At 43.3% G+C, this 16,286-nt stretch overlaps 2 protein-coding genes across 2 annotated transcripts in view; both read right to left on the reverse strand.

Moving 5' to 3' along the window:
- Positions 1–1,889: 1,889 nt before the first annotated feature.
- On the reverse strand, positions 1,890–7,071 carry LOC139759865 (uncharacterized). Its single transcript, XM_071682387.1, has 5 exons — positions 6,426–7,071; positions 6,216–6,267; positions 5,823–6,052; positions 4,376–4,492; positions 1,890–3,216 (listed from the first exon to the last, which is right to left on the reverse strand). The coding sequence occupies exons 1-4, from the start codon at positions 7,069–7,071 to the stop codon at positions 4,482–4,484; spliced, it is 939 nt and encodes a 312-aa protein (XP_071538488.1). The 3' UTR covers positions 1,890–3,216; positions 4,376–4,481.
- Positions 7,072–7,248: 177 nt separating this feature from the next.
- The window catches only part of LOC139759859 (uncharacterized), a 30,310-nt gene continuing 21,272 nt past the window's right edge, over positions 7,249–16,286 (reverse strand). The window contains exon 4 of the mRNA XM_071682373.1: positions 7,249–7,999. Coding sequence (XP_071538474.1) covers positions 7,263–7,999 — 737 coding nt within the window. The 3' untranslated portion in view covers positions 7,249–7,262. The remainder of the gene's footprint in view (positions 8,000–16,286) is intronic.

The raw sequence follows: 16,286 nt of genomic DNA on the forward strand, positions 1-16,286 counted from the left end.
GTCTGTATTTGGAATGGTTGAAAGCCTTTGACACTACCACCTAAGAGCTTAGCAGAGGATCTGGATCTTCAGGTAGGAATATGGTGGGAGAGTACTTCGACGGGAGAGATTATCTTTATGGAGGGAAACAATGGACCCATATCGGAGGAAGGAAACAATGGACGCATATCGGGGGAAGGAAACAATAGACATATGTCAGGTGAAACTTTTGTGGAATACAGTGCAGCCAATATTGACGTCCTGCAAGGTTCTGTTCTGGATATGTGTGTATGATCAACCAGAAGGATTAGTCTTCCACCAGCGTCCCACATCAGGAGAATAGAATATACGAGACACACTGTCTACTGGCCATTCTCGGAAGGTCATTCATGTATATGGGTGAAGAAATGTTCAGCAACATCCTACATTAGACGAAGACTAGAAAACGCTTCTTTTAAACCAGTGCCATGAATGTAAACAATGAGCAATCCTCGCAAGATGCAAGGCAAAATCACCAGAGGCCATAACATGAAATTGAATTCATTCGCGACGAAAGAATTTTATACTGTGACCGGTTATGATTCATTTGATTAATTTAAAAAGGATTTTTTTTCTTTCGTTTTTTTTCTAGACGCAAATGGAGAGCCTTTGTCTCTCACCTGCATATGATAGTCCACTTCAAAGTCCAAAGATAAGAAAAAAGTTAAGAACGAAAACTTAAAAAAAGAAAAAAGTGAAGAGCCAGGAATATTTTCTTCTCAGTTGACTTCAACAACGTCATCTGAACTGAATGAGGAGATTGTGAATGTGGACAACATACAAAAGTTTGAGAAAGCTGTGTGCGATTATTGGCAAAGTTAAAGAGATTGTGGCCCCCCACGAGATTAGACTAACCACATATACAAGTAAATATGTAGTTACACACAAGAGTGTAGAATTCCTTCTCCGTACTGTAGACATTGACAATTGTGCTATATACACATCCACAGTGTAGAACTCCCCTCCCTCCACCCTCCCACACACAGACACACACACACACACACACACACATTTACACATACACACATACACACACACAAATACACACAAACACACGACGATATCTGGCATCTCAAACAGCATATATACACTTACACATGAATGATGAACACATTACTGCACGTAGATATCACAGTTCGGACACTAATGAAGCTCATCTGGGATTATTCTGATTTAATGAAGAGAAACTAGATAATTATCTTTGTTGTCCAGTGTCTGTGTTTTGCGCTTCATCTTTTTTAATTGATTTTTACTTTTATCATTATCATTATTAATTTTATTATTATATTATTATTATCATCATTATTATCATTATCATCGTTATTATTATCATCATTATTATTATTACTATCATTATTATTACCATCATCATTATCATTATTATTATTATTACTATTATCATTATTATCATTTTCATTATTGTTATTATCATTATCATTAATATTAATATTATCATTATTATCCTCATTATCATTATTATCATTATCATTATCATCATTATTATCACCTATTTTCATCTATATCTTTCTTGACTCCAATGCTTGTACTCTGGTGCTTCAAAACTAACAAAGAAAAAAACATTTCTATTTTGTGGGGAGGACATATCGATTGCAGGTCATTCTATGGGTATATGGCTAGGGAGAGAGCTTGGGTTTATTTTTTTTTAGTGGCTTTGAGTATGACTCTACTTCTTACCCGTACATGAAAAAAAGAAGTCAACAGAATGACTGATGAAGTTGAAAAAGAAAAAGCAAAATAGTTTTATACCTCACAAGCACGTCCTATATAGAACAAAGAGAGAGAGAGAGAGAGAGAGAGAGAGAGAGAGAGAGAGAGAGAGAGAGAGAGAGAGAGAGAGAGAGAGAGAAAGACACAGCTCATTATGAATCATTCATCACATCATACATCATCATTAAGCTCAAAAAAAATAAAAGAGAGAATACCTCCGTGTCTGAGAATCTTTTTTCCCCGGAAGAATATAAGGACGTTGTTATAATTGCGTCTTGGGCTGTCCTGAAGGTGTCCACTTGAACATAGATGAAGAATTAGATGTGGCGTCAAAGGTACAACACACGACAGAAATATGAATGGCTGAACCCATGATGACAGGTAGACAAAAGATAATGAAAGAAAAAGATACTTATCTGTGTTGTTGGGATAGTCTGTACAAAGATAAATAATATTCTGTACACAGATAACTAATATTCTGTACACAGATAATTGATATTCTGTACACAGATAATTGATAGTCTGTACACAGATAATTGATAGTCTGTACACATATAACTAATATTCTGTACACAGATAACTAATATTCTGTACACATATAACTAATATTCTGTACACAGATAACTAATATTCTGTACACAGATAATTGATAGTCTGTACACAGATAATTGATCTATCGTCTGTACACAGATAACTAACTTGTACTCAAGCTGGAAATTTTTTTTACAATACTTACAAAATCCATTAATCTGTTCTGCCAGTGAAATACGCTGTACATCGACTGTACAAACATTTGTTTACGTTGGTCTTGTAATAGAATTCATAATTTGTGAACACTTGATCTGTACAGCCACTGGAACAAAGTGTAAACTATTCATAAGAGGCAAACAATTGATTGTACTGTTTTTGGAACACACATTCACACCCACCCACACACACACACACACACACACACACACACACATACACCTTACTGCACGTCTCTGAACAACTGGTGTGCACTGTCAACTTGGATAGACTGTGCGACTGCATGACAGCATCGGATGTTCATGATTCGCATGAACCACCTTCTTGTCCCTCCAGGTTCCCGAGGGAGAGGCGCAGGGGCAAACGAAGGTGCTAGCGATTCTTCGACGGGCCGAAAATGAGAGCCCAGTACACCACGTTGAATATTATGACTACGCCAGGGACCACGAACACGCGTAGTCCCCTCATGAACCTTTCCTGTCGACCTGGTGACACCCTAACCAACTTGACGGAGACGGTGTGAGGCCCTTCGAACTCGTGGTTCACCTCGTCCAGGTGCTCGACTACCACGTGACTCAAGATGACGAAGAAGAGGAGGAAGATGCAGTAGAAGAACCACACGTCGATCATCTTGACGTACGCGGTGACGGGAAGGGCGTCGGAGGTGTTGCTGAAGAGCGTGTACAGCACCAGAAGCGTCGTCAGACTCACCGTCAGCCGAACCTGAAGTAGTAGTAGTAGCCGAGGAAGTGGGCGAACTGAGGATTGGGATGTGAGGGTTATCGTGTAGCTAAATGCCATCACTGTCTTACGGATCTGTCAGACAGAGAGTGGCCACATGACTCTCAATGAACCAAAAGACGTGGTTAAATGCCACTTAAACATTGATAATGTAATTATGTTAATTACTCAGTCAAACCACTATTCAATATGATAATGGAAACGTAAGTAGACTGATGATGTAAACACTGGATAAGTAAGTAGACTGATGATGTAAACACTGGATAAGTAAGTAGACTGATGATGTAAACACTGGATAAGTAAGTAGACTGATGATGTAAACACTGGATAAGTAAGTAGACTGATGATGTAAACACTGGATAAGTTGGTAGACTGATGATGTAAACACTGGATAAGTAAGTAGACTGATGATGTAAACACTAGGTAAGTAGACTGATGATGTAAACACTGGGTAAGTAGACTGATGATGTAAACACTGGATAAGTAAGTAGACTGATGATGTAAACACTGGATAAGTAAGTAGACTGATGATGTAAACACTGGATAAGTAAGTAGACTGATGATTGTAGACATTGGATAAGTAGACTGATGATTGTAAACACTGGGTAAGTAGACTGATGATGTAAACACTGGATAAGTAAGTAGACTGATGATGTAAACACTGGATAAGTAAGTAGACTGATGATGTAAACACTGGATAAGTAGACTGATGATGTAAACACTGGATAAGTAGACTGATGATTGTAAACATTGGATAAGTAGACTGATGATTGTAAACACTGGATAAGTAGACTGATGATTGTAAACAGCGAACAGCTCTTTGAAAAATGTATGGATAGGACGACTAGAGGGCACAGCATGAAATTGAGCAAGAACTGGTTAAAAAAGATAAAGGGGAACTGGGAAGTACGTTTAAAGTATAAGAAAGGTGGATGAATGGAATGAATTGAAAGAAATAGGATATGACAAACGCAAAGAGCAAGCAGAAGTAAAAAAAAATGTTCCAGATCTGGGGGAGTCTCCACGGACGTACAACTCCCTCCTCCCCTCATCGTACAGCATATAAATACTTCAGTACAAGTAAGGTACATTATTAACTTGCCCTCTTCCCTCCACTATCGCCCGAGCCAGCCCGACCCACCTGAAGGTAAGAGATCTTGACGAAGAGCGTGGAGTACCCGATGATGAGAAGCATCGACGTGGGCAGGTACACGTTCAACACGAGCATCATCCACCTTCGTCTTAACTCAAACGTCACCTTCAGGAAGAGAGATGCCTCAGTGATGGTGGTCCCTGATGAAAACGGGGTATGTGATGAAAACGGCGTATGTAATGAAAACGGGGTATGTGATGAAAACGGGGTATGTGATGAAAATGGAGTATGTGATTAGAACAAGGTATGTGATGAAAACGGCGTATGTGATGAAAATGGAGTATGTGATTAGAACAAGGTATGTGATGAAAACGGGGTATGTGATGAAAACGGGGTATGTAATGAAAACGGGGTATGTAATGAAAACGGGTGTGATGAAAACGGAGTATGTGTTGAAAACGGGATATGTAAGAAAAAAGGATGACGAAATCAGCCAGAGATCCACAGATGTCTGTAGTTCTGACACTTAAACGTAGAGAGGTCACAGGAAGGAAGTGAAGATATAAGATGGAAGATTCTCTAGCCTTCCTATTGTAGGAAAGGATTTACCATAACGGTCAATGCTCGTGTGGTTCGTCTCATGGGTGATCATACCAACTTGTGTTACGTAATGTCATTGTAATGTCTGTTACACAAAGCCATCCATGCAAGTCTGCCAAGATTTTTCCAAACGTGAAATTTCTGTTTCTGATTAGATGTGTATAATGTATAAGATGGCGTGATGACACTTTTTAGGGCATGGTTGGTGTTGGTGGGGCATGACTGGTGTTGGTACATGGATGGTGTTGGTACATGGATGGTGTTGGTAGGGCATGGCTGGTGTTGGTGCATGGCTGGTGTTGGTGGGGCATGGCTGGTGTTGGTGCATGGTTGGTGTTGGTGGGGCATGGCTGGTGTTGGTACATGGATGGTGCTGGAGCTTGGCTGATGTAGTAGTAGTAGTAGCAGCAGCAGTAGTAGTGGTAGTAGTAGTAGTAGTAGCAGTAACAGTAGTAACAGTAGTAGCAATAGTAGTAGTAGTAGCAGTAGTAGTAGTAGTAGTAGTAGTAGTAGTAGTAGTAGCAGTAGCAGTAGTAGCAATAGTAGTAGTAGTAGTAGTGGTAGTGGCAGCAGTAGTAATGGTAGTAGTAGCAGTAGTAGCAGTAGTAGTAGTAGTAGTAGTAGTAGTAGTAGTAGTAGCAGTAGCAGTAGTAGCAATAGTAGTAGTAGTAGTAGTGGTAGTGGCAGCAGTAGTAATGGTAGTAGTAGCAGTAGTAGTAGTAGTAGTAGTAGTAGTAGTAGTAGTAGTAGTAGTAGAGTCTTTTTACAGTGAAAAAAGATAGTGAACAAAGACCAGGTGCTGGGGACCTGTAAACATAGACTGAGAGGTTCCTTCTGAAGTTCGTGACGCCCTTATCATCATGGTAGGGTCGTCAGTATGAGGTGGTGGGCTGACCTGAAGGACGCTGTAGCGGGTCTGGTTGTTGCTCCAGGTCGTCACCTTCGACAGGCACTTGCTGACGACGTAGGTGGGTAAGCTGGGTTCCTCCAGGCACACCACTCGCGACAGAGACGAGGAGAAGGCCACTAGGTCCTCGCTGACGGAGGCCACCTTGTACCAGCAGGGAGCACTGCTGGGTGTCGAACGGGTAGTAGAAGACATCGAAGGAACACACGAAGCTGCCACTGCGGAAGAAAACGGAACATCGCAAGTGTTGTGACCACTATATAGAAAGACACGAGCCTTGTGGATATACAAAGAAACGGTTATTACCACATATACTTCAACACTACAACCCTCACCCTGCTTGTTTTTTTTCCTCCCTCTTTCTGTTCCTCTCTACAGTACCTCATATGTTGTTTCCTGACCAAGATGGCAGCGTCACCTGTGTAGACGGTGTCTGTAAAAGTAAAAAAAGAAAAAAAAGTCACTCCCTGGTAATCTGCTACTCTCTGGTGCGTTACAATGAACAAAAGTTAAATGATGTTTATATCAAGACCTTCAACAGATGCCTCATCTTTCGACACCCACCCGTCCATCCCCCTGTGGCTCACTCACCCATCCTTACATCGTTGAAGTCGCCAGGCTGCGGCCTGGAGATCCTCCGCAGGCAAATGTAATCGCTGAGGATGTTTATGTCGCCGTTCTGGACGTTGGGGAACTTGTACTCTGGGCGCCACAGTCTGCCAGCGTCCTGCCTCGACAACCGGTTTAACTCGAGGGCATTCTGTAGATTCAGATACTTGGGTCTCGCATCTCTCCATGCCGTCTCGATAATCAGTTCCATGTTGATGACTCGACGCACGTCGCTGATGTCCGTGAATCGTAGGATCTGGACCTCGGTGTTGAGATGGACGGTCTCGGAGGCGATGCTGGGAGGTCGCTCGCTTCTGTAGCCTCTGGCCAGGAGCAACATCTCGCAATGCTCTTCGTCGGAGAAGTCAACGCAGTCATTCTTTGTGTCACATCTCTTCTCCTTGGGGATGCAGTCTCCGTTCGAACACGTAAACTCGGAGTTCTTACAGATGGAGAGGCTCAGCTTTATCTCATCTAGACGATCAATACCACACATTGATTCCGTAAGTGTCCAGTTATGTCGGCCGATGGGGTACATGCTCTCAGAGGCGAGAGACAAGACAGCGATGAGTTCGTTACTACTCGTGTCAAACATTTCCCACTTGCCTCCTTCTGTTCTGTAGATCATCAAGCCGTAAAACCCATGAAAATAAGGCTTTTTATTTTTGTATCCGAGGATTTCAAAATACGTCTCAGGTTCCTGAGGAAAACACAGGCCTCTAAGACGCACCGGGGAGGTGTGGTCGACCTGGCAGGGGACACATGCCAGCCATTTTATACCACACCAGGTATCAGCCCACAAACCATTCTGCTGAAACATTAGATACAGTTTTCTTGAGTCCCACCGTTGGGCTCGGATAAATCAAAAGGAGGATCCTGAATGATTGCACCGTCGGCAAAGGACGTCCAGACTCCCTCCTCCGCCTCGTCTGTGGCACCAACCCACAGATGGTAGTTGGAGAGGCAAGTGTTGGTGAACATCAACGAAGCATTGTGCAGTATCTCGTTGTCCTCGCGTGTTCTTGGGCTGTACACCTTGTAGCCTACTCTACCACATCTCAGGGCTGACTCTTGTAGATAGTCCCTCTCAGGGAAGATCACATACTCCACCTCCTTCTCACAAAACATCTCTGGCCTGACCAGACTCTCTCTGACACCGAAAAGCTCTACATCGTCCCTGTCTGTCGAGAATATGTTCCCGAGAGACGACAGTGTACAAGAAGCTTGTTCGGCGATTTCCTTTGGGCTCAGAGTCCTATTCCAGATGTTGACTTGAGTCATGAGTCCTTGAAATACCTGACCGACGTCGTAGGCCCCGCTGACCTGGTCTTGTTCCTGGCCTAACGTGAGCATACAGTTGAGAGGCAGCGGGATGGCACTGGTGGAGATGGGGCCGCGAGCTCGCTCCTCGCCCTGTACATATGCTCGGTAATTCCCCGAAGAGAAAACGTGGCAGTAGTGAGTCCACTGGCCGAGTCTAATCTCCGTAATGAAGCCCTGAAATCCTTGCTGTCGCACTCCGTTGTAGTAGAAGCTAGTGTGTTCCCCCTGACGATCTAGGTGGGGTAAGAAAGGAAAACATGTATATTATATCTTATATTATTTATTATACTTCGTCGCTGTCTCCCGCGTTAGCGAGGTAGCGCAAGGAAACAGACGAAAATAATGGCCCAACCCACCCACATACACATGTATATACATACACGTCCACACACGCACATATACATCTCAACGTATACATATTTATATATATATATATATATATATATATATATATATATATATATATATATATATATATATATATATATATATATATATATATATATATATATATATATATATATATACATATATATATATATACATATATATATATATATATATATTTATATATATGTATATATATATATACACACACACAGACATATACATGTATATACATGTACACAATTCATACGGTCTGCCCTTATTCATTCCCGTCGCCACCCCGCCACACATGAAATAACAACCCCCCTACCCCCGCATGTGCGCGAGGTAGCACTAGAAAAAGACAACGAAGGCCACATTCGTTCACACTCAGTCTCTAGCTGTCATGCATAATGCACCGAAACCACAGCTCCCTCTCCACTTCAAGGCCCCACAAAACTTTCCATGGTTTACCCCAGACGCTTCACATGCCCTGGTTCAATCCATTGTCAGCACGTCGACCCCGGTATACCACATCGTTCCAATTCACTCTATTCCTTGCACGCCTTTCGCCCTCCTGAATGTTCAGGCCCCGATCGCTCAAAATCTTTTTTCTCTCCATCTTCCCACCTCCAATTTGGTCTCCCACTTCTCCTCGTTCCCTCCACCTCTGACACATATATCCTCTTTGTCAATCTTTCCTCACTCATTCTCTCCATGTGACCAAACCATTTCAAAACACCCTCTTCTGCTCTCTCAACCACACTCTTTTTATTACTACACATCTCTCTTACCCTTTCATTATTTACTCGATTAAACCACCTCACACCACATATTGTCCTCAAACATCTCATTTCCAGCACATCCACCCTCCTCCGCACAATCTATCTATAGCCCACGCCTCGCAATCATATAACATTGTTGGAACCACTATTCCTTCAAACACACCCATTTTTGCTTTCCAAGATAACGTTCTCGACTTCCACACATTCTTCAACGCTCCCAGAACTTTCGCCCCCTCCCCCACCCTATGATTCACTTCCGCTTCCATGGTTCCATCCGCTGCCAGATCCACTCCCAGATATCTAAAACACTTACTTCCTCCAGTTTTTCTCCATTCAAACTTACCTCCCAATTGACTTGTCCATCAACCCTACTGTACCTAATAACCTTGCTCTTATTCACATTTACTCTCAGCTTTCTTCTTTCACACACTTTACCAAACTCAGTCACCAGCTTCTGCAGTTCCTCTCTCGAATCAGCCACCAGCGCTGTATCATCAGCGAACAACAACTGACTCACTTCTCAAGCTCTCTCATCCACAACAGACTGCATATTTGCTCCTCTTTCCATAACTCTTGCATTCGCCTCCCTAACAACCCCATCCATAAACAAATTAAGCAACCATGGAGACATCACGCACCCCTGCCGCAAACCAACATTCACTGAGAACCAATAACTTTCCTCTCTTCCTACACGTACACATGCCTTACATCCTCGATAAAATCATTTCACCTCTAACAACTTGCCTCCCACACCATATACTCTTAACGCCTTCCACAGAGCATCTCTATCAACTCTATCATATGCCTTCTCCAGATCCATAAAAGCTATATACAAATCCATTTGCTTTTCTAAGTATTTCTAACATACATTCTTCAAAACAAACACTTGATCCACACATCCTCTACTACTTCTGAAACCACACTGCTCTTCCCCAATCTGATGCTCTGTACATGCCTTCACCCTCTCAATCAATACCCTCCCATATGATTTCCCAGGAATACTCAACAAACTTATACCTCTATAATTTGAGCACTCACTCTTATCCCCTTTGCCTTTGTACAATGGCGCTATGCAAGCATTCCCCCAATCCTCAGGCACCTCACCATGAGTCATGTATACATTAAACAACCTTACCAACCAGTCAACAATACAGTCACCCCCTTTTTTTTGATAAATTCCACTGCAATACCATCCAATCCCACTGCCTTGTCGGCTTTCATCTTCCGCAAAGCTTTTACTACCTCTTCTCTGTTTACCAAATCATTCAAGAGAGAGAGAGAGAGAGAGAGAGAGAGAGAGAGAGAGAGAGAGAGAGAGAGAGAGAGAGAGAGAGAGAGAGAGAGAGAGAGAGAGAGAGAGAGAGAGAGAGAGAGAGAGAGAGAGAGAGAGAGAGAGAGAGAGAGAGAGAGAGAGAGAGAGAGAGAGAGAGATCCTCTATAAACTGCTCATTGTGAACAACCTTCGTAGCCTTCATTCGTCGTGAAGCACATACTACAATCACCTTCAACTTGAGCACTTTTCCTTAGGAGTAACACTCGTAGTTGTAACCATTGTAACATAAACATACGTGACAAAGCCCAGTGCTTCACCTTTACTTAGGAGTAACACTCGTAGTTGTAACCATTGTAACATAAACATACGTGACAAAGCCCGGTACTTCACCTTTACTTAGGAGTAACACTCTTAGTTGTAACCATTGTAACATAAACATACGTGACAAAACCCGGTACTTCACCCAGCACCAGCGTTCATTCAGAAGTGGCTCGTGTTAAAGATTTATCCTCACACAGTAACCCTGGTCCAATACCCACCTCCAAGGTCTTTCTTGACCACTTAAGGTAACGTTTATATCTCGAGCTTGTGTGATAAATCGAGTCGATAAGAGTTCTTTTCAAACTTTCGTACGAAAAAAAAAGAATAATCCATACTTTTATAGAAAATTACTGGGAGCATAGTCACGATGATGAATTATTAAAGACGAAGCCATTACAGTTATGATTGTTGTATTTGGTCCTTCAGTGTGATTGCTGTGATTAATAACCCGATGTGACTGATCACCGTATCATTACTTCCCCGAAATATTAACAACGCATGTGTAGTAGAAATATAGCTAGACTTTCATAGCTTTTTTCACTGCACCATTATGTATGAGGGCAAGCCGTTTTCCATTAGCCACAGGAATTTTTCGCATAGCAGTTTGAAAAGAATTATTGTCCACTTGATGTATCACTAGGTCGGGTTATGAATTTTCTGTGAGTGGGCCTACAAGGTCGTGAGTGGGTGCTGGGGCAAGGGTACTGTGTGAAGATAAATGCTTTGCACTAAAACTCCTGAATGTACAGAGGTGTCAAGCTCTGTACGAGCTAATTCTTAAGGTTCCTCAAAGGATACGAGTCTAGTGTTACGATCCAGTAGTGAAGGATCTGTCCTTTGTGTAGGATCTGAGCTTAAACCACTGAGGGAGGAAGGGATCTCATCTCCTTCATAAGACTGGGGAGGTAGAAGCATTCTTTACCTCGTGAGGGATAGTGTTGTTCCTGGATCTACCTCCCTATCCCACCATCTATATTCATAAACAGAATGTGCTATAAGCATCGCTGTACTTGGGAATTTAAGCAAAAATTTTAGCTTTATTCTTGCAAATGACCAGGACTTGTTCCAGCCAGTTTCGAAGTTAGAAAATCAAAAGAATGCTGTTCCCACAGAGCGCTGCTTTCGAAGCTGCAGGAAGCTTATCCAAGGGTTGTAGGTCTGTATGTAGACATCATACATATAGATGTTTCCGCACCTCGCGTGCAGAGCTGGTAGACAGAGAGAGAGAGAGAGAGAGAGAGAGAGAGAGAGAGAGAGAGAGAGAGAGAGAGAGAGAGAGAGAGAGAGAGAAGAGGACCATGAACGAGAAGTCGCCTTTACATGGTTGTTGCATCATCCTTGGCGGAGCTGAGTCTCCCTGCTACCTCCTCAAACCCACCCACCTTAACCTGTCGACGGCGGAGCAGACAGAAGGTCTCGGGGAAAAATTAGGACGTTAGTATTCCCTCTGCTTACCACGACATACGCGACCATTTCCGTATGTAGACAGATACAAAAAGGAATTCCTTTGTACACAAAGCGTCACATGATCCTCACTGTATCTGTCTCACTGAGGACAAGAAGCACCAGTGGGTATGAGAGGACATTCGTTGTAGCAGACACGAGGGGGTATTACTACATTTTACTGAACGTTCCTTTATTTTCTATTCTTTGAATGTGAAGCTTTTGGCAAATCATTGTTTTTACTTCTTTTCTAAAATCAAAGTCTAGTATCGCAAAGTGTACAGCCTGAGAGAAACTTTTTTTCTTTTCTAATGTAGGTGGTGATACAGGCCGACTTCACCTCATCTCGTCTCCTCATACAGCATACAGTGTGACCAGTTTGAGACATGGGTCGACGCTGGGGGGCAGGAGCCAAGGCTCCACACTCGATTTGACGAACCTCTCTATCTGATCACTGCGTTCATACCACCGTTGCAATAACCAAGCAACATGATCAAGGGAATGAACTAATTAGTTTGATGCAACGCGGCAATAACGTGGGCCTTAATGGAATTTGTACCCGTGATGCCGGATTCAATCGCAATTACGACACATAATGATGGTGATAAATTCATCACTGGACTGAGGGTCGCTTAGCCGCGAACACGTACGTAATAAACACCCACATAAGGTGTCGCATACGGGCTTTGAGGGATGAGACGCTAGTCCACACACTGGTATCAGCCACACACACACAGCCACTCTCTTTAACAGCATCTCTCCTGAGGTGGGTTCTACGCAGGATGGTTCCTTGGGTCACTGTTCACCTCTTTCAGGGAAGGTGCAATGATGAAAGATGAGGATGGGGAACCTTCAGCAAACAGGATATATGTTATCAGAGGTGGAGGGAACGAGAAGAAGTGGGAGACCAAATTAGAGGTGGAAGGATGGAGTGAAAAAGATTTTGAGCGATCGAGGCTTGAACATACAGGAGGGTGAAAGGCGTGCAAGGAATAGAGTGAATTGGAACGATGTGGTATACCGGAGTCGACGTGCTGTCAATGGATTGAAGCAGGGCATGTGAAGCGTCTTGGGGTAAACCATGGAAAGTTTTGTGGGGCCTGGATGTGGAAAGGGAGCTGTGGTTTCGGTGCATTATACATGACAGCTAGAAACTGAGTGTGAGCGAATGTGGCCTTTGTTGTCTTTTCCTAGTGCTACCTCGTGCGCACGCGGGGGTAGGGGGTTGTTATTTCATGTGTGGCGAGGTGGCGACGGAAAGGAATAAAGGCAGCAAGTATGAATTATGTACAAGTGTATATATGTATATGTCTGTGTATGTATATATATGTATGCGTTGAAATGTATAGGTATGTATATATGTGCGTGTGTGGACGTGTATATATATACATGTGTATGCGGGTGGGTTGGGCCATTCTTTCGTCTGTTTCCTTGCGCAACCTCGCTAACGCGGGAGACAGTGACAAAGTATAATGAATAAAAAAATAAATGAATATATATATATATATATATATATATATATATATATATATATATATATATATATATATATATATATATATATATATATATATATATATATATATATAAATATATACAACTGGTAATGTTTTAGTGCTGGTGTTTTAGCGTGGCGTAAGATGTGGTTAATGTGGTTGATAACCTAATCGTGTGACGTAGCTTGTGTCCTAGTGGGACACATCAAGGAGCCATCATCATTCACCTGTGTTGCGTTGTAGTGCCACGAACGCCTCTAACCCTCTTCCTCTACACCTCCACTTCAAGTGTCTCCCTGTGTCGCAACTCGGCAGACCTCCATCTGTCGATGCCATCTGGGACACGGACGTGATGGAATAAGATGGTTTCTAATATAGTTATGACATTTTTTCTTTCCCCTTTTCGGGCCGTGGTAATATGTACTTACATTCTCCCGTAGTAAGTGAAGTATCAGGTCTCCTATCAAAGCGAGGGTCAGAGCGACAGAAACTTTAACCTCCCCCCCCCCAACATCAGACGCAAGACATGTCAAACAGCACAAAGAAGTTTAGGGATAAATGATGGTACTGAGAATTCTTCGTAGGCCAAATGAGTCCCCCTGTCAGTGAGTTACATATGCCCTTACTACACCTCATAATAACAACATTGTGTGGGTCTTCATCACGTGGTGTTGACCTTTCAAATCGTGAATGGCACAAGAACAACCTCTTGGTATGAGGGGATTTTTAAGCATATCTTCCTCACTGATTAGACGTGAGGTCACAGGAATTAGAAAATGAGGTCCCCAGGAATTTTAAAGTGAGGTCCCCAGGAATCCAAAATGAGGTTTACAGGAATTAGGGCTGAGGTCACAAAAGGGAAACAAATGAGGTTTACAGGAATCAGGGCTGAGGTCAAAAGGAATCAGACATGGGGGCACAGGAATTAGACGTGAGGTCACAGGAATCAGACATGAGGTCTCAGGAATTAGACGTGAGGTCACAGGAATCAGACGTGAGGTCACAGGAATCAGACATGAGGTCTCAGGAATTAGACGTGAGGTCACAGGAATCAGACATGAGGTCTCAGGAATTAGACGTGAGGTCACAGGAATCAGACATGAGGTCACAGGAATTAGACGTGAGGTCACAGGAATCAGAGTGAGGTCACAGGAATCAGACGTGAGGTCACAGGAATCAGACATGAGGTCACAGGAATTAGACGTGAGGTCACAGGAATTAGACGTGAGGTCACAGGAATCAGACATGAGGTCACAGGAATCAGACATGAGGTCACAGGAATCAGACATGAGGTCACAGGAATTAGACGTGAGGTCACAGGAATCAGACATGAGGTCACAGGAATCAGACATGAGGTCTCAGGAATTAGACGTGAGGTCACAGGAATTAGACGTGAGGTCACAGGAATCAGACATGAGGTCACAGAATTAGACGTGAGGTCACAGGAATCAGACATGAGGTCACAGGAATCAGACATGAGGTCACAGGAATCAGACATGAGGTCTCAGGAATTAGACGTGAGGTCACAGGAATCAGACATGAGGTCACAGGAATCAGACATGAGGTCACAGGAATCAGACGTGAGGTCACAGGAATCAGACATGAGGTCACAGGAATCAGACATGAGGTCACAGGAATCAGACATGAGGTCTCAGGAATTAGACGTGAGGTCACAGGAATCAGACATGAGGTCTCAGGAATTAGACGTGAGGTCACAGGAATCAGACATGAGGTCTCAGGAATTAGACGTGAGGTCACAGGAATCAGACATGAGGTCTCAGGAATTAGACGTGAGGTCACAGGAATCAGACATGAGGTCTCAGGAATTAGACGTGAGGTCACAGGAATCAGACATGAGGTCACAGGAATCAGACATGAGGTCTCAGGAATTAGACGTGAGGTCACAGGAATCAGACATGAGGTCACAGGAATTAGACGTGAGGTCACAGGAATCAGACATGAGGTCTCAGGAATTAGACGTGAGGTCACAGGAATCAGACATGAGGTCTCAGGAATTAGACGTGAGGTCACAGGAATCAGACATGAGGTCACAGGAATCAGACATGAGGTCACAGGAATCAGACATGAGGTCTCAGGAATTAGACGTGAGGTCACAGGAATCAGACATGAGGTCTCAGGAATTAGACGTGAGGTCACAGGAATCAGACGTGAGGTCACAGGAATCAGACATGAGGTCTCAGGAATTAGACGTGAGGTCACAGGAATTAGACGTGAGGTCACAGGAATCAGACGTGAGGTCACAGGAATCAGACGTGAGGTCACAGGAATTAGACGTGAGGTCACAGGAATCAGACATGAGGTCACAGGAATCAGACATGAGGTCACAGGAATCAGACATGAGGTCTCAGGAATTAGACGTGAGGTCACAGGAATTAGACGTGAGGTCACAGGAATCAGACATGAGGTCACAGGAATTAGACGTGAGGTCACAGGAATCAGACATGAGGTCACAGGAATCAGACATGAGGTCACAGGAATCAGACATGAGGTCACAGGAATTAGACGTGAGGTCACAGGAATTAGACGTGAGGTCACAGGAATTAGACGTGAGGTCACAGGAATTAGACGTGAGGTCACAGGAATTAGACGTGAGGTCACAGGAATTAGACGTGAGGTCACAGGAATTAGACGTGAGGTCACAGGAATCAGACATGAGGTCACAGGAATCAGACATGAGGTCTCAGGAATTAGACGTGAGGTCACAGGAATCAGACATGAGGTCTCAGGAATTAGACGTGAGGTCACAGGAATCAGACGTGAGGTCACAGGAATCAGACGTGAGGTCACAGGAATCAGACATGAGGTCTCAGGAATT

The sequence above is a fragment of the Panulirus ornatus genome, chromosome 3 (genome assembly GCF_036320965.1).
Source record: "Panulirus ornatus isolate Po-2019 chromosome 3, ASM3632096v1, whole genome shotgun sequence".
NCBI classification, from domain to species: Eukaryota; Metazoa; Arthropoda; class Malacostraca; order Decapoda; family Palinuridae; genus Panulirus; species Panulirus ornatus.